At 39.3% G+C, this 24,553-nt stretch overlaps 2 protein-coding genes across 2 annotated transcripts; both read right to left on the bottom strand.

Annotated features, from left to right (window-relative positions):
* Nucleotides 1-589: 589 nt before the first annotated feature.
* LOC106456183 (apolipoprotein B-100-like) lies at nt 590-8,561 on the bottom strand. The gene is made up of 9 exons (XM_013910320.1): nt 8,554-8,561; nt 8,202-8,323; nt 7,879-8,080; nt 7,600-7,772; nt 7,337-7,512; nt 7,130-7,245; nt 6,629-7,002; nt 1,822-6,515; nt 590-1,708 (listed from the first exon to the last, which is right to left on the bottom strand). Exons 1-9 carry the CDS (start codon nt 8,559-8,561, stop codon nt 590-592), a joined length of 6,984 nt encoding a protein of 2,327 aa, XP_013765774.1.
* A 67-nt stretch (nt 8,562-8,628) lies between these two features.
* LOC102206459 (apolipoprotein B-100-like) lies at nt 8,629-24,115 on the bottom strand. Its single transcript, XM_013910319.1, has 19 exons — nt 24,083-24,115; nt 23,774-23,992; nt 23,413-23,497; nt 13,782-13,894; nt 13,532-13,677; nt 13,249-13,396; nt 12,694-12,846; nt 12,293-12,417; nt 12,106-12,191; nt 11,522-11,972; nt 11,290-11,404; nt 10,970-11,116; nt 10,636-10,847; nt 10,302-10,521; nt 9,974-10,147; nt 9,665-9,868; nt 9,402-9,569; nt 9,008-9,210; nt 8,629-8,803 (listed from the first exon to the last, which is right to left on the bottom strand). The coding sequence occupies exons 1-19, from the start codon at nt 24,113-24,115 to the stop codon at nt 8,629-8,631; spliced, it is 3,177 nt and encodes a 1,058-aa protein (XP_013765773.1).
* Between the last annotated feature and the right edge of the window lie 438 nt (nt 24,116-24,553).

Below are 24,553 nucleotides of genomic sequence, written 5' to 3'. Positions count from 1 at the left end.
ACATTTTGAGACTTGACTTCTAACTATTGTTATAACCCTGGTCAAAATGACTCTGTTTCTATATTGTGATTGTTTTATTATAAGAAATATGTGTGTGTGTGTGTGTGTGTGTGTGTGTGTGTGTGTATCACAGAAACTATTTGTGTCCGATCTAAAATTAGACCAGAGGATAAAAATTACTAGCAAGGGTGTATTGCTGTGATCTTTAGGGAGTAAGCTTTTTATTGTTTTAAATCTGTACAGGAAAACATAAAACTACATGAAGAAATATTTATAGTCCATTAGCTTCCAATCTTTTTAACCAGTCAAGGTAAACTTTATGTAAAGAATGCACAGACATGAATGCAGTACAAACTGTATTTATTGATACCCAGACAGGGTTTTTGTTTTAAATAGTACAAGACACAAAGGGAGCACTGGGCGTCTGTTGTGAAATAATAAACAAAGGAACAAACATTATACAGGCATAATTTTTATTGCTCAGTTTGGTTTGCTGTTATGAAAATAGATTCACTATTACACCGTTGGTTACAAAACACAGAAAGTCAATACAGACACTATATCCTATATCATTGTTAGCTATGGTTGCTTAGTTGAATTTGGCAACAAATGGCAAAGGGATGTCAACCTCTACTTTTTGGTCACTTACTCTAACATATTTTTCAACATTTTTGCTTTTTTCCTTCAGGGATGTAATGGCATTGTTGTGCAGAGTATTAATGCCTTTCACCATTGAATTAATCCAGGACTGGATGTCAGCTGTGAGTTGTTTACTAGATATGTCAGCCAAAATATTTTGGAGTTTAGCAGTCACAGCTTTTAGATATTCCATTACAACTCTGCAGACCTCTTCAACCGGCTTGATAACGCCAGCCAGAACAGGAGAGTTCATGGCATCGTTGTATGCAGTACTCACAAAGTCAGAAAGTGTCTCCAGATTCTGGGATTTCAGAGTTTGGAGAAGCTTCTCACTCTGTTGGATGGTAAACTGCATGATTGCTGATAATTTCTTTACAATGTCCTCCAGCCGGATATCTCTAAATTTTCTCACAGTAACAACCACTTGGTCCTGGATTTTCTTTAAAGCTACCAACATATCGTCAAGAATTTCCTTTCCACTGACGATGCGATTAGAACCTGGGAAGGTGAATTCAGTGGCTTGGAAATAATCAAGTGCCGTTGCAAACATGGAAGAAAGGTACTCTGGAATCTTATGGATTGCTTCTTCAGATACATCAGCAACAAAAGCAGTACATTTCTGATAGACCTCAAGCCCAGACAGCTTCTCTTTATGGCCAGGAATCTGGAACCTAGTCTCTCTCAGAAATTTAACAACAGCATCAAGGAACTTTTCAACTTTCTTCTGGTAGTTTTTGAGGATTAAAACAGTATTATCTGTGACAGTGGTCACAATCTTGCAAGATTTTACTGATTCAAGACTGTTAATAGCCCTCTTGAACATCACATTACCCTGCTTTTTAGCCTGTGCAAAGGAACCTTCGAGTCTTCTAACTTGTTTGTTGACCGCCTTGTATGTTATGACAGCAGATTCAGACACTATTTCCATGACCGCAGGCACCTGTTTCTTCGCTCCGAGCATCATCTCGTATGGTATTTCCATATTCCAGGTTGTTTGAAGGTTCAGCTTCTCAGAGTTGATCACAGACATCTTCAGACCCAAGATATCAATGTCTGTGGATGGCTCAGACTAAACAGGACACATAAAAACCAATAAGTTAATTATTTAAATAATACATCATTTAGGTTGAAAAAAAATCAGCTTTTATTAGAAAGTGCATCGATAGTAGACTATTATCTTACCGGGTAACGACCATAGAGTCTTGCTTTCACTTGTGCCGGTCGCTTAGCCTGCATCTGAACTGCAATGAGTCCTGCAGATGGATTGGAAACTGTGACAATAAGGCCTTCTTCTGGATTTCCAGTAATCTCCTCATAGATTTCCATGGTCAGGTCAAGAATGTTGACCTTTGCTGTGTTTGTGATGGCGATAGCTACATTTTCAGTAGTTAAGAAGATGGTGCTGTCATGATGTCCCTCTAGCATTGAATGTTTCACATTGAGGAGAGAGGCCATTTTAAATCCACCCATCACGTTCACATTGGTGTTGCCCTCAATCATTCCATTCAGGATCTCAAATTCAGATGTTGAAGAAGCATCTAGTTTGATGGCGATGCTGTCCTGCTTTAGGATGCTTGCGTTAGTCTTGAGAGTGATCATTGGTGTCTTCATGGAGATCTCATAGGTCATATCACCCATAACTGGGATCTTGATGCTCTGAATTTTGGGCAGGGTGATTTTTGGAAGAGTTACCTTGCGCAGGGCAGAGGGCACACGCAGAGTGGGCATTGTGATGAGGGTGAAGTCAGGCAGGGGAATTGTGAATGTTGATGTCTCAATGTTCATCATGGGAACCTTATAGGCAGGGACAGTAATAGTTTTAGGCAACTCAGTGCTATATTTTTCATACTCTTCCTTTGCTTTGTCATATGATGTAGCGAGTATGGCAGCAGCCTTATCCTTGCCATTCATCATTTTCTTGTGCAGTGTCTTGAAATTGGTGTTAAACGCATTGATGACTGGATCCATATTGATGTTAATGGCGATCAACTCATGGTTCTTAGTGTACTTCAGCTTGGAGCTCATATCAAATGTTTGCTCTGTTGTGATTAGTAGATTGCCCAGACCAGTGTCTTCCCACAGTGAGTAGTCCTCCACTTTTGGTGTCTTCATGTCAACAAATGGCAAGGTAATTTCAGGAATGGTGATAGGCTGCTTCAATACATCAAGATTGGCATCTCCTTTGATTTGGGAATACAGGTTAATTTCTGTTTCTCTGTTGTCCACAGCAAAGTAATGGGAGTATTTGTACTGGTTGAATCTAGCCAGACCTGTCCAACTAGCCTGCTGCACTTCGGTGTTCAGGGTGAAAGCAATGTCATTCTGGAGATCTATCTTTCCAGACAGCTTTAATGGAAGGGCAATTTTGGTATTTGCTGTGTTCTTGGTATCAAGCTTAAGCTCATTAGGTGTGACCAGAGCAAGGGCTGAGTTTGAGAGAGTTCCTTCAACCTGACCAACCAGCTGTGCACTGTGAGAGGCAGAGAAATCAATTTTCATGTCTTCAACCTTTGCCTCGAACTTGAGTTCTGCAACGCTGTTTTTAATGAAAGGTGTTTCAGTCTCAGCCTTGGCATCAACAACTACGTGGCTGAAAATGCATATTTCAGCACCAACATTCTGATTCGTTTTCACAAAGTTGCTGTCTGTTGTTCCAGTGAAACTCACTTTGGCTTTATGGAAATCCATGACCACTGACAAGTCGCTCTTGTGGCGTGCCTCATCTGAGAAGTCCCGAATTGCATATTTTTCTCTGGCCACATTGTTAAAGGTCAGTTGGATGGAGCCATCTTTAAGCAGGAAAACTACATTTTCTTTAATCTCCATTTCACTAAAGATGTTAAGGGCAGGCATGTTGATGCCATGTACGTACGTAGTGACTACGGTGGTTGAAATTCCATTTTCCATGTTGAAGACTGCATTGTTAACAAGGGTTGCAGAGTAGAGCTCAGTTTTTGCTGCTGCAATAGTATCAGCAGAAGCTTCAGCTGTCAGACCATAGAAGGTCATTTGACCCTTGTGGTCAAGTTCAAAAGACGACTGATCAACCTTGATGAGCTCAGAGATGGTCACATGACTCATCTTGGGCACAGATAAATGTGCACTGGCTTCCACAGTGAAGTCAAGGATTCGCAAAGTAGATGTAGTCTTTGAGATGAGGTTCATTTTGAACTCTGGTGTATCAGAAATTGTTGTGGTGTTCTCCAGGTCAGCAGTGGTTGTGAGTTTATAATGAGGTGAAATAACTTTGAACTCTCCATAAAGTTTTCCAAAACAGGGGATCTTGCTCATTTCTGCCACTTTCTCTTTCAGCTCCATGGTGAGGGTGTCATAATCAAAGGACCTTACTTTCTGGATCATTCTGATGAAATAGTCACTCATGTCATCAATTAGCTGTTTGAAGTCAAAGGCATATAGCTCATTCAACAGCTCCTGAACAGGTACCATTATGTTTTTCATCACAGGCTGAATGTCAATTGACCTGAGAGCATCAAATGCACGCTGAATCTTTTCTCTGACCTGATACTGCTTCATCATTTTAACAATCTCATCCATGAAGGCTCCAATCGTTTTTTCAACTTCAAAGCTGGAGAGAATCTCTTCAATTTTGGTATAAATCACTTGGAACTTGTTCTCAATGTCATGTTTCTTCATCCAAATCATTATGGTGTCTTTGATAGATTTCAGTATGTTCATAACTTTTTCAGTTGGGAGCTTGGGTGTCAGGTTGGTGATGTAGTTTTCCATTGAGCTGATGAATTTTCTCAGGTCTTGGACAAACAGGTTGAAGTCAAAGTTGTTAATGGCCTCCTTTAGTTCTGCCACCTTGAGCTGGAACTTGGCACTGATCTCATACCTGTTGTTGATGTCTTTTAGCATCTCAATGCTGTTGTCCATCAGTACCATCACTGTGCTCTTCATCTTTTCAATGAATGCAGGCAGATGCTCAATAAATGGGATCTGGAGAGAGTGACTGTCACTGCTCTTGTCATATTTCACAAATCCAGAGATGGCATAATTTTGACTGGACTCACTGAAGAGGAGAGTGGAGACTGCTCCTGCCATTTCAACACCCATTCTTTCTGCATTGTTGTAGGCACTCATTTCCTGTTCAAAGGCGTGCTCATTTACTTTAGATGTCACCTTCAGTGCGACACTTTGCTCTTGGAGGTTCAGCATGCTGCTGAACTTGTTGTCCATATTTGTTGTAATGGTTGGTCTGCCTTCTAGTTCATGTGTGGTTGAAGCTCTGTACTCAAATGACTGTGTGAAAAACATGGGTTGTGCTCTCAGGAGGAATTTGCTGTATAATTCGCCACTCTGCTTTCCATACAGATTCACTGCGCCATTTGAATTGAAAATGGAATCAATGTTCAGGGTGAAGGGTGCAGCCACAGTTGCAACTTTGCTGTCCAGATGAAGAGATGGGGAGTTGAAGTTAGCCACATTGTTGAACTTCATGGTCAGGCCAGCAACCTCGATATCAGTGGTATGCGTCATTTGAGTTCCCAGGAGTTTACCGTTGGTGTTATACTTTGCAGACAGGACCATGTCAATAAACTTGATTTCATAGGTGTGTCTGAGCTCTTCCTCTGAGAAAGCTCCCATCACTGTTCCAGTCAGCTCCAGGTTGTAGGGCTCTGCCTTGAACTGGGCATCATTCACGAAGCTAACCTCCATTATCTTCAGGTCATTTTTCACAATAACTGAGACGCAACGGCCCATGTTGACTGTGATGTCATGCTTGTAAGAGTTGCTGCTGTCAAGCAAGTTGTCAGTCTTGGACTGCAGGGTAAAAGATCTCAGTGTAAGAGACAGTGCATTTGTGTTTTCAGTCTTCATCTCCTTGAAAGAGCCAACCATGTTGTTAGAGAGAGTCAAGCCATCTTCATTCACTCTGAAGTTCACTCTGTTCCTGCTGTTAATATCAAAGAGGTTAGCCTCAAAGTTGCTGTTAAAGTAGACTTCTGTGGTTGCAATCTTGCCTCCAATGGTGAGCTCTGCTTTGTTTTCTTTAATGCCTCCTTTTGTTGTGAGAGACATGGTGGCACTTGAAGTGTCAACTGTACCATGGAAAATATTCTCAAATGTGAATGGACTGTGCTGGGCGGTTGTTGTACAGCTGGTGGTCAGGCCATTGGTGTTCAGGGAAAAGGCGGCCTTGTGAGAGGCGATGCTTGAAAAGATGTTCATGGAGGCCTCAGTGTTGACCTCCATGCCAGAGGGATTAAGGGAACCAGTAAGCAGTGAGTAGATACGGTTGCTTGTATCATCGGCTAGATTCTCTATTCTGAGACTGGCCTGTCCTCTAGAGGCAGCAAAATCTATCTGGCTCCGAAGCATCCTCTCGTCAGCCTGTGTCTCAGAGCTGGACTGGATGGTAAACTTGAGATCCTTGTACCTAAGGTTAATTTTGGTGTTGTGCACAATGGGGTCGCTGTTCACTTTAGTGTTAGAGTCAAACAGAAGCTCTTCCTCTGCATATGATGCCTTCATCTTGTTTTCAAGCTTCAGGTCTTCAGACTTCACATTCAGTGAACTCTGCATTATTGCTTCTTTCTTCGCTGGGTCGACCGAGAAGGTGTAGAGATAGGTGGTGGAAGCGGTCATGGGTCCAACAGTGACACTTCCATTTGTGTTAACATTTCCAAAAAACTTTTTAGAGTCAAGGGTCATCTGGGTAGTAATAGTCAGGGAGGTGTCCAGACCCACAGGGGCAACAGCATGCACGTTGTAGCGGCCAGTTGACATCAAACTGTCTGTGACTGCAATGGTTTCCTGAACATTAAAACCTGTGGTGATCAGCATGTGTTTCAGGGAACCATCAAGAGTGAATTCCATAGTTTCCACTTCTGTGTCAGTGATTTTGGTTGCTCCTTTAGAACAGACAAATTAAAAAAAAATTAACAATTCGTATCAGCGTCTATGTTTTTTCTGCACTGTTCAATAACAAATGTATAGTTTATAAGAATAAAGAATAAAGAATTACCCTCAGCTGAAAATGAGAGGAATTTGATCGGACTGTCAGCCACAATGTTGAATTTGGCCACATAGTTAGGAGACTCTGCAGTGTTGTTACCAGCAGACGCTGTTGCCTCCCACTTATAATAGTTGGTGTCGACCTTGGCAGCCATTTCCACCATGCCCATCAGAGGCAGGGTGAGATCATAGTCAGATGGGATGTTAAAAGTTGGGATTTGGATTCCTCGTGAGGCAAAATCTATGCCCAACTTCGGCATGGAAATGTGTGGAGTGGTGACCATTTGAGGTATCCTCAGCTCCTCAGATGATTTGCCCCCAAAAGGAACTGGGATGGTGATAGTCAGACGGTCCTGGTTGAACTGGTATATCAGTGTGCTTTCACTGTTGAAATGGTGAGAGTAGGGAACTTGTTAAAATGTTGTATTTATTCAGTATAAGGTTTGAAAGTTTTTTTTTTTATTATAATAACAATTGTGAAGATACTAGTTAATGTTTTTGCTTCACTTACAGGTTCATGAACAGGTTTTCAGGCACAGATGGCATTTCCATCATAGCTAAGCTGTTCCTCAGTCTCGCCATATAGGGACAATCAGCTGAGACTTTGTCCATCCAGATATTGCTGGCCTGATTAAAACACATCATATTTCTTATGATTCAGTCTGGACAGACTAAAAACTACGAAATAAACATTCAGTTAGTATAAAATTATTTTTACCTCAATTCCTTTGTTGAGGATGTGTCGTAGTTTCATATCAGTTTCGATAACCTGCTGGTCCATAACATCCTCTGCAGTCTTCCTCAGCCAGGCCTGGACGACCTTAGTGTAATGCACTGGGACTTTTGTTTCAGCATTCATGTTGGACATCAGCTGAACCTCAGCCTGCTCTTCGCCTGTGACAGTAAAAAGACAGTGTTTTAAACTGTGCCTGACATGACCATTCTTTGAGCTCCATTGCCACTCTTCTTGAGCAAAATTACCATATTTGAAGGTGACTGCCTGAATGGAGGAGATCTCTGGGAGCTTGACATCACTTCTGATCTCCATGGTGAGTCCGTCGGCTTTGCTCATGGTAGCAGTGACTGTGGCATCTGTCCTGAGTGAGGGGACTAACAGCTGAAGCTGCAGCATGCCATCAGTCATAGCCTGAAGCCTATAATTAATAATAAAAAAAAGCAGTTAATTTCTGCAATGAGGTCAGTGGAATTATAGTAAAGTAACGGAACAGTTTAGGAAAATATTTTGCTGGGTTTACTCACTTGGCACGGCCAGTCAGAGTGAGTTGAGGCACGTTCTTGTTGGAGATCTCGAGGGTAATAGATTTGCCTCTGGCGTTGCTATCTGTCATGCCGAGCTTGACGCCCGCCTCAACATCAAAGTCAGGTATGTTGATCTGAGTGCTGAAGACATTTCTGTTCCTGTTGTATGTCATGGTGACTGTAGCCTCAGTAGGCTGAGCACCTGACGTCACAGAGTCAGAAAAAGGTTAATCACTTATCTGTATAACTCAAAAAAAGAAAAAGAAAAGAAAGAGGCAGCACATGTAATAAAATTCTTGATTTAAAAAAAGCAATATTCATACCTTCGGCTCTCAGGGTCATCTTCACAGAATTAACCTTGTGGCGTCCGTCCTTTTCTTCGCCATAGGTGATACTGGCTGTGTACTCAGAGACCTCTTTAGTAGGCTCGATGTCCAGAGCAAACCTTGGGTAAAAATAAAGTCTTTAGTACATTTTTATTTCTTTTAATGCAATTTGGTACTGTGCAGCAATAAAATCTATAATCTCATGTGCATATATCCACCATCTGAGATGAGCTAAAATCTTTTCATCTTGACCTATTCTTGACCTATTCTTATCTGTATTTAACCATCTTCTTTTCAACTGTACCACAATATACTAAACAATATTCAGCATTAAATGGAAATATGTTACATGATCATATTTAAGGCATTTCCATTTCTTATTTAACAAAGAAACAAAGCAAAACCTGACTTTTTAAAGAACATCTTACTCAGTCTCTCCGTTCAGAGGGAAGTAAGGAGCAGCCGTCTTGCCAGGAGCGTCACCATGAAGTGTTTTTGTGCAGTATTTGACTCCAGAGAAGAGAGGGCTGCAGCTGGAGTCGGCTAATCTGTGTGGGATCACTGTAGCGTGTCCAGCACCCACAATCATAACTTTGTTGCTATTTCAAACAAAGAACAGCAAAATTACTTTACAACTTCTAACAACATTATTAAAAACACAGAATATATGAAATGCAATACGCTCCCTGTTGGTAGTGTTCTTTATAATTAATATTTATATGATATTGATTGAATAATCAATATCAATTAATATCATTTACTTGTATTACACAAAGTAAGTTATCAGATTTTTTTTTTTTTACCTGATTCTTAAGAATTTCATGGTGCCCTGTGGAGCAGGGATGGAAAGTTTGACCTGGTTTTGCTCCATGGTGATCTTGGCATTGAAAGAGCTCTCATGGTACATGTTGGTGTGCATCTCAACTGAAGAGACAATAAATTCAGGCACATGGATTCCCATCTGAGTCATGAACTCAATTCCAATTGCGGGCATGAACACCAGCTCCTGGAAACAAAGGGGATCACAGAAAAATTGAAGTGTGTGGGGAAAAAATGACCAACAGTCAGGATTAATATGACTGAGAATTCTACGTACATGTCACAGAAACAAACAATTAAAACAGCAACATTGTAATAACAATTGCTGTTTTAGTATGGTGCTAAACACAGGTTAAATACAGTAGATGGAAACCTTACCATGTTTGGAGTCATGCGAAGACCTCCTTTTGCACCAGGAGCAAAGGTGCCAGACAGAGCAAATGTCAGAGGCAAGCCAGATGCTGTTGACATCATGAATTTGTTGTCCATGAAGATGTAATGGGCAAAAATCTCATTGCGAGTGCTTGAAATCAGGTTAGACATGACCTGACAGGGAGAAATACAGTTAACAAATAGAGTTTTTCAGCTGCAAATAAAAATAAATCTATATAGACACTATATTAATGACTGCAGAACACTACCTTTGTAGGTACTATCCTCATGAAAATGTTTGCATACATCATTGCATTTTCAGCAATAGACTTCAGTTCATTGCTCTTGATGTAGCCAAGCTCAGCTCCCATTAGCCTCAGGTAGGCCATGGCCTCTGGGGACTCTCGGTTCTGCAGGTCTTTTACCAGCTTGTTGAGGTTGCGGACAATTTCTGTTGCAAGGTTTTCAGGAGCCTTAAGAAAAAGGGACCAATATGTTAGATACGTTGGTGTGAGTGACAATGATACGTTCATTAAGAATAAGAGTGTTTAACAGAAACAGTTATGCGAGTGATATACCTTTTGCCCGTCTATTTTCAGTGGAGCAACCCATTTCTCCAGAACTTCCTTGATCTTTGGTGACATCTGTTCTTCAGCCCAGTACAGAGCCTTGGACACTGTGTCAGGGAAGAATCCATTCTTGCCAAACAGAGCCTCAATGGTTGGCTCAAAGCCTTTTCCTTCCATGCCAACCTGCCAAAAGGAATTTAATAATATGAATACAAAAATGAACCAGGAGTTGTTGGGGTTAGGTCCCATCTAATAAAATGAATCCCCATGAATAAAGTTCAGCGTTAAAGGTGTAAAAATGGCATAAATAATTGTGCGTGAGAAGCACTGTACATACCTCCCAAATATCCATGCTGTAACCAAAAGCATTCAGGGTAGTTTCCAGCAAGACTTCTCTTGGCAACGTGCTGCTGGGATCGAAAATGACATTGCCTTGAATTTTGGCCGCCATGCTCTCATGTGCCATTCCCAGCTCATAGTTGCGAGATTTTGTGGTGTAGTCGCTGTGTGTAGAAACTTCTGTGTCCTGCAGGGCATCCATTATTTTCTCCCCAAGCCTGGAGTGAAGATTAAAAGTAAAACTATTAGCTGAGTGTAAATAGATGGGTGCCCAAATCGGCGCTATATTAGTATAGAACAACACATTAAGCTGAAAAATGCTTCATTCTTACTTTTTGGTCTCTGAATCAGTTGAGGAAATGATGTTGTAGATGTGGGAGGACACAAAAGCCCTGATCTGCTCGTTCTGCTCTTGGTTAAGCAGCTTCTTCACCACCTCAATGTCGCTGTCCTCAGGGTTTCTCATCAGTATCAGATAAGCTGCCAGACGTTTCTGCACAGCGCCCTTGGGATACTGGCTGACCCTCTGGAGGTTGGCACGAATCTGGACAGGAAAACAATTTGAAAAAACAGTGACTTAATGGTCTTTGTAGCTGCAGTTTGTCTCCACTATAAAACCGGGAAGCAAGGAGACTGCTCATGTAGAAGAGGAATGTGGTTAGTTACCTCATCTGTCACAGACATGCGCCTGAAAGCCTGGATGGCGGCCAGCTGCACGGACAAAGTGGTTGCGGGCTGTCTCATGCACTTGAGCAGGGTGGTCTTAATAGCAGGATCGGTGGCCTCCATTGCGTCTCCCATGTTGCCAACAACCTGGACAGAATATTAAAGCAAATCATAAATCATGCAATTAAATGTTCCCTTTAAAACTTTTCTATCTTTGTCCTCAGGAAATGTGGGATCATTTTTTTTTCCCCTCTGTATTGTCTTGATATAATAAAGTTTCTTGAATGAAAATGTAGTCTTATTCACGTCTTGTTACCTACCCTTAAAGTCAGGAAAGTCAGGTCTTTGTCACCAGCGCAGTCTGCACCCAGAAGAGAAGCAATATAGTTGTAGACAGCTGTGATCTCTGGAGTGACTCCCTCAGATTTATACAGTCTAGAGGAAAAGACAGACATTAGGGATTATGTATTAATTTACAACAGGTACCACAATTCAGTGTTACTGCATCGAGGAGAGCGTCCTTCAGAATGTCATATATTTATGTTCACTTACTTCCTGGCTGCATTGCTCAAAGCATACATGATGGGTTTGCTCTGCTTGTACTGAGCCATTGCCAGCAAGTCTTTCACCATCTGCTGTGAAGGGTTGGGCAGCAGCCCCAGGGCGTAGACAACAGCATCAACCTCAACAGCATCTTCATGAAAGGTCCTGAGAAGCTTGAGCATGGCGCTAGTGCATTCTGGTGTACCACACTGAGCCAGAGCTTGCCACGTCAGAGAGGGTGAAATGTCTGTCATCTCAACAATAGCCGAGTTCAGGGTGTCCCCCTTCAGGCCACGAAACTCTGACACCAGCTGGCGGAAAAGGCCGGCGCGCTTCTCGCCCTCGTTGGTCTCTGACAGAGAGTTCAGCTTCTGCATCGTGGCAGCGACAGCATCCATGGTTTGCACTGGGGATTTGTCGTCAACAACATCCATGGGCAAGTACCTGACATTGTCCTCATCTGTACAGAAATAAATCACAAGCAGTGGAAAATCTATTAGAATCTGGATGTTAGAGACACACGTAAAATATTTATATTGTTTTTTCCCCCCTATTTTTTACAAAATTTGTTTTCACACAACAGAAGCACTCACTGTGATCAAAGATTCTGTCATTGATCTTGGCAGTCGCTCTCAGAGTCACAGTCTGCTTCACCATAGCAGAAATTCCATATTGGTTTCTTTTTTCAGAAGAGAGAAATCCCCAAATGTGCGTTAGATTTCAAAGAGAATTCACAAAATTATTCATGAAAAATATACAAAAAGTCAAAATAAAACTTACTCATGGGACAAGGGCAGGAAGATGTGTTTCTCTGTGCAGGTTCCACTGGTCATGTGTTTCTTCTGGTTGTCAAACCTGTAGTTACAGCTCTGAGTGCTCCTGATCAGCTTGGACAGGCTGTATTTCTGACAGGCAATAAATAAATAAATAAATAAAAATTAATGTTTTGTCAGAAGTTTGGAGAATGTAGAATGCTGGGAAATGTAGATGTACTTTGTGGCTTGACGTTGGAAGAAAAAAGGGATGGATGTTTGCTTTGTGGTTTTATACTATGGAAATATAGCTTGGGTTCATTTAATAATGTAATCAGACCATATTTTTTTCCTGATGATTGAGTGCTGATATTTTGACTCTTGGCCTGAGTTTGTGATGGCAGTGTCAGATTTTTGTTGAACTCTTACCATCCCAGAGACGAGAGCCAGGGGACTGGTGTCCTGTCTGCGGGCAGTGAACCAGTCACATCTGGACAGATCCCTGCTGACTGTCACATCAGTAGCAATGTCCTGTTTGTTGTTGACGGTGAAGTCGGTGGAGCACACTCCGTGCACGGTGGGCTGGAAATGATTAGGATGTTCAAAACAATTCAATATTCAAGCTGTAAGAACTGGACCTATGGACGTGCATTCCTTCCTTTAACTTATCTCTTAAATCAGGTAATCAATCATTCTTAAAGATTACCTCCATTATGAGAGCAGCGCATGTCAATAACAAGATAAAGTTATCTAGGACTTTGACCTGTTGCTGAAAATTGTCATTGTTGGAACATGCTGTTACAACAGTGTATTTATCTCCTTTGACTGGGCCAGCTTATCTGCACCTTGTGCAACTTATCTATGCATGACTAAACAACAAACTGAATCAGGCTCTACTTGGTGTGATTTAATTGCCAACTATGAAGCTATGAAAATTTTCCCAAAAAAGAAAAAATCAAGTAATAAACAAGTGAGGGGAGCTACCATTTCATTGTTCTTCTCCTCTTCCATCACAGGCACCATGAGAGCTGAGACAATTCCTCTCTTGATGTTGAGGATGTTGACGGGCTCATTGTCCTCAGGGTACAGCCTGACATCTGTCTGTCCTTCAACTGTGATCTTTAGAGTGTTTCTGTTGACGTGGACAGATCATCATTTACAGCCTGCCATTCAGGTCACTCTTTGATTTCCTCAGTTACCCTGGATCCTAATTTCTGAGAGCAATTAACGAAATACATAAATCTTTCCTACAAACAAGATGACTCACTTCTCCATGGCAGCTTTGAAAGCCTCAGCTCCAGCAGCAGGACGATACAGTGGATTCCCCTCATTGTCAACGCCAACAACCTCGCTCAGAGAGCAGTCTGTTGTGCGGAGGATGAAGCTACAGGTCTGGGGCACATCAACCTCAACCTGTGCAGCAGAATAAACAGTTTGTTTGGACTTCTTGTTTTACATTCAGGGTCATGAGATTGCTGTTATTTTTCCTCAGCAATGATCTAAGCTCGAAGACTTACTGTGCAGGAGACTTTGGGGCCGCTTTTATTGTCTGTAGCTCCATTCACAGTGTTAAAGGTCTCAGCTTCGTAGTCATACACAAATCTTCTGAAGTGCCTGTATCTTTTGGCCACTGAAAAGTATTTAAAGCATTTACAGCAATAGTTAGAACAACAACAGCCAGTTTATCAAATGCTAAACTAAAATAAAAACTTCAAGGCTAACTCCACTCAAACCAAAGCTTTACATCCAGGACTTATGGAACTGAAGCCAAATATTTAATGTGTAGTTCTCTATATACATTCTAGGTATAATGGAAATTAAATATTTCAAGCTTCCCATTTTGATTTTCCCGTTTTATAATATTAAATTACACATTGTAAAATATTTACTTTTAAACAATGACAACAAAGACACTCACAAAAGCAGGCTGGAGATGGTTCCTCAACACTTCCAACATCTTGCTCTGAAAAACCAAAGAACCCCAAACAAACGCACAAGCTGCCATTACAGTGCAACAACACAATTGCAAATGATTGAATACAGTAATTATGCCACATTTGGCCGCTCTCTTATTCCAAGCGTGAGTCTCTGCGCATTTGATTTGGCAGATTTTATGCCAAATACGCTGTCTTATGCAAGCCCTAAGGAATTTGAGTCTCCAACCCGAGGGGAAACCGGGGATTTTTGTTTGGTGAATGTTTAAGCTACACGTTAAATACATTAATAAATACTACTAATAAAAAAAACATAGTAATTTTATTTGTCAGTGCCTTGCAAAACACTTAACACAAACTAACAATATTTACTGTAAATTTTTACATGTCGAAGTTTAATTAAATAGCTACACATTTGTTTTGCTCTATTTTAAAAACGTAAGAGACATAAACAGTATCAAATATCATCGTCTCAAATTTGTAAAATATGTGTTCCATTTCAGAGCAAGTTGCCAACTTTTCACAAAGCTAAAAAAAAGCATTCGTTACATATTTTTAAACAAACAGATTTAATTCACATACAGGTCTAAGTTTTAAAAATCCACTGCCTTTAAATGGAAAAAAATATTGTACTCACGGGCTAGTGTGCATGTGCCCAGAAACAGCACAAGGCAGAGCTTGTAACCCAACATCATGGGTTGAGCTCCTGGAAGCCTTAAGGTAAGAAGAGTCCCCCTCTTTCTCTGAAGACTAATTCTTGTGCTTTCGCCTTTTGGCTTTTATAGCTTTCAAGACATACTGTATGTGATTGCAGGGACTTGCAAATGTGTTGCCCTGGTTCCAAAGTCTGAGCAGTCCTTGTGGCAGGTCAAAGGTAAAAAGACTGTCTGTCAGCACTGGGTGGGGGTGGCCAGTGATTATTCTAAATGACTGTTGTTTTATTATTTCTGGTTTGAGATCATCCTGAGGTCATTAATATAGAATGCTAATGCTAATGCTTATTGTTAACCCCCCCTGACAATTTGTATCTAGCAGATAATTTATTATTTAGTGCTGTACTACTTTATGTGTTAGTAAGTAATATAGTGCAGTACAACATAGATTTTGTGGTACTAGGATAATACTAATGTTTATGTGTTATCATATATCATTCTGTTTTATTACAACATTAATATACTCTTGCTAGCTAACATTTTTAATAACCATCATCAGTGTTGTGTAAGTACTACTCATCATGGATCAATAACTTTGTTTGTATGTTGCATTCAAAGCTCAGGTCACAAAAACATTTGGTAGTATCAGGATTTTATTGACTTTCATTTCAACGCTGTGTGCCATTATTCTAAGAGGCAATCAGTTCAAACCGAGAAAGGTTTCAGTTTTGATTTTACAGAATTTCCTTTGGGATTAATAAAGTTTTTCTGAGTATTATTTCTTTGTTTCAAACTTATGACTGCATGAACGTTCATACGATTCAAAATATAGCTTATAACACAATTGTGGCACTATGATGTACTGCAAGTATGCGAACGCCTTCACATACGCTCACCTTTGCCTCATAGATGGCTCAAGCATGTGAACCTATATCGCCTGCTGCTAGTGTGCTCCTGCTTAAAGTTTGTTATCAGCATATATTAAAGCACGTCTCCAAGCATTAGGTGCTTTATGACATGCACATGGTAGATAGGACTCTAATGGGCCTAACCAGTCATCAGAAGTGCAGTGCATCTGCAGGGATCTCTAGGGTGGCACTTGGACATCCAGGGAAAAAAAATACATAGTGAAAGTGATTATAATGAGTAATTTCACTTATAGAATAAAATTAAAATGAAACCTTGAAATACCTGAATGGAAAACTCAAACCATATCTTCCTGAACAGGAAATATTCAGCCCAACTCCAATAGTTATGTCTTGCATTTGGGTGTAACATCATTTTAGGATCCACCCTAGACTCTTGTAGTCTTGTAATAGCCTTAAACCTCAACCGTGGCTTTTTAAACTGTTTCTTCACAAAATAAGAAGAGTTTAGTTTTAGCTAATTCTAATTTGACTGAAATGACTTATACTGCAATATGCACTATGCAATATAATTATTATAATATGACAAATGGCCTGAAGTAGTAAAGTGCAGAAGCTGCTAAATGAATGATAACCAGTGCCTCTCAGATCGCTAAAGGTCCAGTAATCCATAAACCTGCCCTTTGATTTCTCATTTGCTGTGGTGCATTCGGAATAACAGGGTGAAAGATGGCAAGGTTTCATAGCTTCCTGTAGGCCAGAGCCCCCTGGAGCTTTAGTCACTCCCAGTGGGAACCAGACTGGATGCAAATAAATCTCAGCAGTGGTGTCTCAGTATTTATGGCTAACCTTTCACCTCCTAAGAAAAGCCTGTGAAATCTTCTAGATAAGGCTCACAGGAGAAATGAACTCAAGATAAGTCGATCAGACACAAGAAGACTAGCTGATGTTGCACAAGAGTAACATCAGCACTGTGCAAATGGGTTACAGTACAGTATGTAGACTATATGGACTATGTGGACTTATGGGAATATAGGAGAAAATGGTGAATTTTTGGGACTAATACTAAAAACGCTATTTAAATAAGCCCTTTCACCAACACCTCCTGTTAACATGTCTGTTTCTTTTGCCTCTGCTATTAATGATTCGATTTTTATGTCAGAGGAAAAGGAGAAACCTTTATAATAACAAAAATTGTAAAATCTTTTTTTTACCAGTCTATCTTTGGACTAAAGTCAAGTTACCACACAGCAGATCATCTAATTTAGCAACAGGCCAGTTGCAGTGAACAAGATGATATGAGGTGACCAATCATTAGTTAGTTTAATGGAAAAAATGTGGGCTATTTAAAAGAGTAATATGAAATATGCATTGAACCTTTTTACTTGGCTTTTTTATGTACTTTAATCACTCGCAGTATTATGGTTAAATATTTGAGGAAAAGAAATATGAAATGATCACTTTAAAAATAAAGCAAGTTTCCTAAATAAATATAAAAAAAAGATGTTTGTCTCCTGTTTCATTTGGGCTCAAGTCAAAGTTCAGTCTGAGATACTGATCTTCTGCTGAGCTCCGAAAACAAGGAGAACTTACCAAATCAATAAGGTTCAACAGGTTTAAGTGCTCGCCTTTGTTCATCAAAACCAGTGTGAACATATTACCTCTGATTAATACGTTTGAACCAGATGTTTAGTGGATGAAAGAGGGAAATGGCAGTGCTGGACATTTAGTTAATAGGTATAAAGTAATAATACTACAAACCACAAAGCAGTAAACAAACATGGGAGATATATGTATATAAGTCATTAAAAAATAACACATATGATTTAAGAATGAGATCATGGCGTGAATGATATCTGTACTCTTACAGTTTTTAGTTGGAAGGAGACATTTCATTGCTTTAGAGCCACTCAGAAAAATCCCCTCTGATACTGTAGTGATAGTATGTTGTTGATCCGGCATGAGTCATAATGACATAACTGAAATACAGAGAAGAGTCAAAGCAGATAGAAATATCTTGCATTTTCTGTCAAATGTAACACAATAACTAAAGATTTACTGTCTTTAACCTTAATCCTGATATATTTTCATGATAAATATTAAAATTAATAAAATATACTATAATTTCTCCACAAGTTGGGTTGTTGTGTACATAAAAACAGAATTCAGTGATATTAAAATACCATAAACCACACATTTTATCCACAATTGAACACAGATGACATATGAAATGTTTGACTTAGAAATAGTACCATTTAAGAAAAATATGAGCTCAGTTTGAATTTGATGGACAACACATCAGGAACATAACTTAGTATAAAAGATTATGAGCCAATACACAACTAAGAGCAGGAAACCGAGGCTACAGCTCACGTGCGCTAACCAAAATTGGAAAGATTGGAAAAATCATCCTGCTTTGTATGAAGTGTTCAGGTGGTGGGCCCCTTCACACCAGGTGAGGATTGTTTGCCTACCACAGGCTACTAGAGTATTGACAATGAGTTTGCATTCAATCTTAATCCAGTAGAGCATCGTGGGATGGTGGAATGGTGCAACATGGTTGTGCAACTAACAATTCTGCGGCAACTGTGTAATGTTATCATGTCAACATGGAGCAAAACTTTAGAGGAAGGTTTTCAGCAGTTTGTTGAATCTATGCCAGAAAGAATTAGGGTAGTTCTAAAGGTAAACAGGGGTCCTAGCAAAGTGTAATCACAAATTGTCAGGTAAGCATATACCACCCTCAAATGTGCCTACTCATTAACCTTTTAGAATGACAGTAAAACAACATGTTGCAGTTTTACACTCAAATTAACCGCGTCCCTGTGCTTTATTTTCATGCTAGTCATTCTGCCTTAAAATAACTTTCAAATGTTTTTGGTTTTTTTTACATAACAAGATGAATATTGTACTCATCATTGTGAACTGGAAAAGTCAGACAATTCTCTGAAGCAACAAGAAAAGAACTACGTTTCAAAATCCTTGGATTAAAAACTAATGCAGAGACCAAATAAGACTCAGATCTCAGGTTTCTTTAATTCTTAACTTCCTTTCAAAGCTTTATGCCTTGTACACTGAATGCATTTTATGGGATTTAAAACAGATGAAAGTTTCATCACACTGGCTCATGTATCACTGCCTCAAAGGCACAATAAATCAACCTAATTACTCAGGTTTAAAGCGTACTTTCTCAGAATGGAATGATTTTTGTCATGATCCTTGCTTTAAAATGTTTTAAAAGTTATTTTAAGTATGTTTAAATAAATCTAATCATGACTCTAGCAATGAAGCTGGAACGACCAATGCATCTCTTAGTACTGGACATCATTAGTACTGGGCCTATAAAGTAGCTTACCACACTTGCGTCAGAGTTTAAAATCAACAGAGTAGCAGATAAACCAGCTTTAGGAAGAAATCTTTACAGTTTCTTTGACTTGGTCTGAACTACCATACCATACCATACCATACCAGCTTTATTTATAAAAAACCAGGGTTCACAAAGTGCTGTACATATACAAATAGCATAAGCAAAGTAAAATAAAAATAATAAAAAATAATAAGATAAAGCAAAAATAAATAACTAAATAAATGAAATAAAATAAAACATGTTAAAACAAACTGAGTCAACCCCCTTGAACAGTGCCAAAGGCTTCATCGAATAAATACGTTTTAAGAAGAGTCTTAAACTCGGAAAGAGAAGAGGCCTGCCTAACGTGCAAGGGCAGATCATTCCACAACTTTGGAGCAGCTGCAGCAAAAGACAATAGCTCTGGGTGGCCTTTGCAACACTGGATCAAGATGTGCAACAGGTGAATCAAAGTAAAGCAATGCAGACATGTTGATTCCTGTCAGCTGATGAACAACACAGTGCTGGTCACTATTAAGTAATGCCTGTGTGTTTCTTTGGCAAGCATTTTATATACAGTGTAGTTGGGTATCAAACACCAACCAGGCATTTTTATTTAAATATTACGTTTAGTTATACGTGAACTTGATGTGTTTAACACGGAAAATAAAAATGTAAAAACCTGTGTACAACACTGTAAGACAGTGAAAGCAGCAAACTAAAATAGAAGAAACAAACACACACACACACACTGCGACTGAACAGCTACTGCGTGTATGTTTGAACAAAAGGGATTTGAGTCATGGTAATAGCAGTTACCCAATATTTGTTTTTATAGCTTGCTTTAGCTTGAGAGACAAGAATATTACAGATGTTGCAGCTTTAGGAGAGCATCTGAGGTTTCTCTGCCTTGGTCAAGACTGAACTTGTGGAAGGTGGCTTTGGATGTGTCTTACAAAACCAAATAGGGATGTGCAACAGACATGTTAAACCCACCAGATGATGAATAATTGCAGCTATTGTTTACTAGATGTCTAATTTATTGCATAATGTTGCATAATGTAATGCTTGTGTAAATTTCACAATGTTTGTTCACGTGTTTATGGTCAAGAAGAGGCTTGATTTGTTTAGCATCTGGAAACTTACTGTCGTGTTTAAGGAGAGCACTGGGAAAACACTGTCCTACGTCTCACTGACGAGTAACTTCTACTATCTTCAGGAACTTGATAACATGTTCCTGTACTGCTATGGAAGGGCAGTCATGGATCAAAGGTTTCAGTTTCTGGCAATGGTCCTCAAAGTTTTATCAGAGGTGCTGTGCTTGGTTTGCCACGACTTGTTTACGCTAATTTTATGTAAAAAATGTCTTGTACATCGGTGATGAAATAAATACAGAGACTATGTTTTTGTTAATTACAAACATATGAAAAAAGAAGGTATACCCTCTTTTAATTGTAAAGTTTGTATAAGAGGACAAAACAAAAATCATACGGTCCTCAGCAGTTATCTAAATCCGATCTCAGATGAACAAAAACCTCAAGACATGTTACACAGTGTAATTGTGAATTTAACAAAAATTAAGCTAAAAAGTGCGAAAATCTAAGTACACCCCATAATTCAGTAGCTTTCGAGCAACCTTTAGCAGCAATAAACTGAAGTAATCATTTTGTGGATGACATTATAAGTCTCTTACATCATTGCGGAGGAATTTTCACCTACTTATAATGTTGCTTCAGTTCATTGAGGTTTGTGGGCCTTGATTTATGTACAGCTCTCTTAAGGTCTCACCACAGCATTTTAGTCAGGTTGAGGTCTGGACTTTGACTGGAGCATTGAGACACCTCGTTCTTTTCTTTTTTAGTCATTCTGTTGGAGGTTTGCTGTTGTGCTGGGGATCATTGACCTGTTTGATCTAGTTTCAACCAAGGTTTAGCTGTAGGCTGGATAGCCTCACATCCGACTCTAGAATACTTGGGTATATAAAGGACTCAAATCATCCCTCATCCACCCCCATGTTTGACAGTGGGTTTGATCTGCTGGTACAAATCTGCTGTTTGATTTTTACTAAACGTGGTGCTTTATGACCAAACATCTTCATCTTGGTCTTGTTTGCCCAAAATATATTATTCCAGAAATCTTGTGATTTGTTCAGGTACAACCTTTTACACCTGAGCTGTGTTGCCATCTTGGTTCTTGAATGTTCTTTTCTGGTATGAAGAATATTTCTCCTGGGAAGTCTTCTAAAAAAAAAGCCACAGTCTTTTTTAATTTTGCTGTTGTAAACTTGAACATTTAAGATGCTAACTGTGGCCTGTAGATATTAAAATAGAGCCCCTGGTTGTTTTCTTGCAGTTTCTCTGAGCATTGCAATTTGTTGGGATTTCCACACAGCAGTTTTGAACGTGAATAATCTTTCTCACTGCAGAATGATGCACTTTAGATTGTTTAGAAATAACATTATAAGCCTAGCCAGATTAATCGGCAGCAGCAATTGCTTCTTTAAGATTACTGACCACGTCTTTCGTACTAGGCACTGTGTTAACACACCAGAAGGCAAACATCTGCTTTTATAGAGGTGCTCACACTTGCTGACGATCAGTTAATTAAATGTATTTGATTAGCAGCACTGGGCTGATACCTACCCTCCTATGGGAGCAGTAAGGGTATACTTAGTTTTTCATGTTTTTTTTTTTTTTTTAATTTTGACTTAATTTTTGTTAAATAAATAATGAAACAGTTTAATAATTCTCTGTTGTTGTTCTTTTGTGATTGTGTTTCAATTATTTTAGAACCTGATAACCTGACCTGACCAGATAATTTTTTTTGTTATGTCCTGATATGTACAACCTGAACACTGAAGAACAAGAAGGTATACTTTCTTTTTCACACGAGTGAAATATATTTGAGAAAAATCAACAACCCTGTGAGCTTCAAGCTTTTCATGTTACCTATTTATATCTAAAATGTTTTTTTTTCACTCTAACACAAAATTCCATTACCAAAATATGTTAAGAATTAAAATATATAAGTTAACTATGTTTTTTACAATAAGTATCGCGGCATGCTACCTCATACACATGAAAAGACAAATGCCCAGTCTATTTTTGGTTCTCATTAATTCAACAACATATGAGCTATCACAGCCTTGTAGCACTGTTTTTACATATTTTGTGAAGAAAAGGTTCCAGTGACCCCCTCTGGTTGCAAATAGACATTACATTTGTGCATCTGTAGGTTTCTTTGAGTTCCAGAATATCTTTCAAGTCAGTATCACTGTTGCATTTTTATCCTTCCTTCACAGATAAGAACTTTCCAGACATAAGGAGATATGCTTAGAAGATGTTGGTTCTCCTTGGATCTACCTTCATATGCAGAGGTGAGAAATAACCAAGTAAAAATACTTCATGCGCCGGAAGAAAAAAAAGAACAAGCAAAAAGAGAACAACACAGTAGGGAGATCACAGCAACAACCTAGATAAGTATAAGAAACAATAGATAATAAATACTGAATGCTACTAAGCACAAGGCTGAAAATGCAATGTATGCTTTGAGGCAGCAGCCAAGAAAGATATAGTCTGTGTCTGTGAACACACACTAGTGGGTATCGGGAGCCATAGCCCTGGCCCCCAGGACATGAAGCAAGCATGGAGGAGACCCAGGCCCCAGAAACCTAGAAGCCCCCCAGAGAGCAAGAGCCCACAGAGGACCAACAGAGGGGCCCTGATTTTCAAATTAATGCACACACAATGCAATAAAATTGGCCTCAAGTTTGAACATGAAAACAATACTTAGTGGTTTCCACATGTTGATATCCTTAAAGGCATTCATAAAACTACATAATTGATAATTCTGTCAATATTTAATTTTTTAGACTGCTTGAGCATTTTCTCATTTTGGAATTTATGTTGATCTTACTCACGATGTCAAGACCCTGAATTACTTTCCGAATGAAATCAGTGTCAGTGTGAATCTCTCTAAGAACGTAGTTCACTAGTTCCTCAATATAAGCTTTTAAGTCAACGGATGCAAAGAGCCTCTTTAGCTTAGCAGCAAGTGTTTTCGAGTTACTAGTGTTACAGTTTATATAACCAAAATCTATTAGTAGATATTTAAAGTACCAAAACATTATAAAAGAAACAAAGTCACAAACCGCAAATAAATCCTTCAAATAAAAACAGCTCCTCATTTTAACTACAAGTTAATTTTAAATGTATCAGTGATCTTCAGTGTGTAGCTTCAAGCTTTGGGATTTTATTTGGGGAGGTTATTTTAATGTCCAACTTAGCCAAAAGCCACAGAGGCCTCTTTGTCATTAAGTTATTTTTCATTTGTTGAAACCTCAGCTCTACCAAACAGAGGAATAGACACAGTGAAGCTCTCAGGAATAACAATCTCTGGGATGGGAATCTTCATCGAGGAGATTTCCAGTCCATACTGTTAAAGACAGGTCTGGAGTGGTCAAAGCTGGTGGGGAGCTAAGTTCTTAAGTTGGCTTTCCTCCAAAAGGCATAGGGAAATAAGCATTGTTTATGTTGTTGAGGTATAAAAATTAGATTGTTTAAATATTTACCATGCACTTAAGTATTCAGGAATAGTGTCTCTGGTAGGAAAATCTGCTTTCTTACTTGGCACGACCAACCAGAGCGCACTGACAAACATTTTTGTTTATAAAATCAAGAGTGTGATTCCATCCACAACACCCAGCCTAACTCCAGCCTTCACATTGTAGTCAGGGATCTGGATGTCAGCAGTGATAACATGCCTCCTTCTGTTAAATTTCATGACTGCTCTGGTGATCTTGGCATGGAGGCCACTGTCATGGAAAACATTCGTTTGCATTTCTAATCCAGGGTTGACATATTCAGGGATGTGAGAACCCATCTGAGTTACAAACTCAATACCAGCATAGGGCATGAAAGTCTCTTTAATCTATATGGAAACAGGAACAGAATTTAACACCTGTGATGATGTGGTGAAAAAAATGACAGGTGACATATAAACATATTTATGGAGCATTACCATGTCACGAGTAATCTTCAGTCCAACCTTCATACCGGGTGTAAAAGTAACAGAGAGGAAAAAATAAAACAGAAATAGGAAAAAAAAAACACAAGGGAAGTGTTTCTGGGGAGACAATAACCCGACGGACCAGTTGCAGGAACCCAAAATATGGTTGGTGTGTTTTATCATGATTCATATATTACTGATGACGTATTTTTAGGCTAACACGCGTACCTCTCATCTTTTCTTTCCTCACAAAACCGATAGATCCTCCACTTCTTTTAAGTGTCTCCCAGCGCAATTCTTAGCATATTTTGGTTCCTGCAACTGGTCCGTCGGGTTATTGTCTCCCCAGAAACACTTCCCTTGTGCTTTTGGAAATCAGTTTTTTTCCTGTTTCTGTTTTCTTTTTTCCTAATTCCGTTGTCGTTTTTCCTATTTCTGTTTTTGTTTTGTGTGCTTTTGCAGCGTTTTTCTTATTGCTGGTGT

The sequence above is a fragment of the Pundamilia nyererei genome, unplaced genomic scaffold, assembly GCF_000239375.1.
Source record: "Pundamilia nyererei isolate P.nyererei 1_Seehausen unplaced genomic scaffold, PunNye1.0 scaffold00041, whole genome shotgun sequence".
NCBI lineage: Eukaryota > Metazoa > Chordata > Actinopteri > Cichliformes > Cichlidae > Pundamilia > Pundamilia nyererei.
Note: the sequence above shows the minus strand (reverse complement) of the source record. Positions and strands in the feature narration are given on the sequence as shown.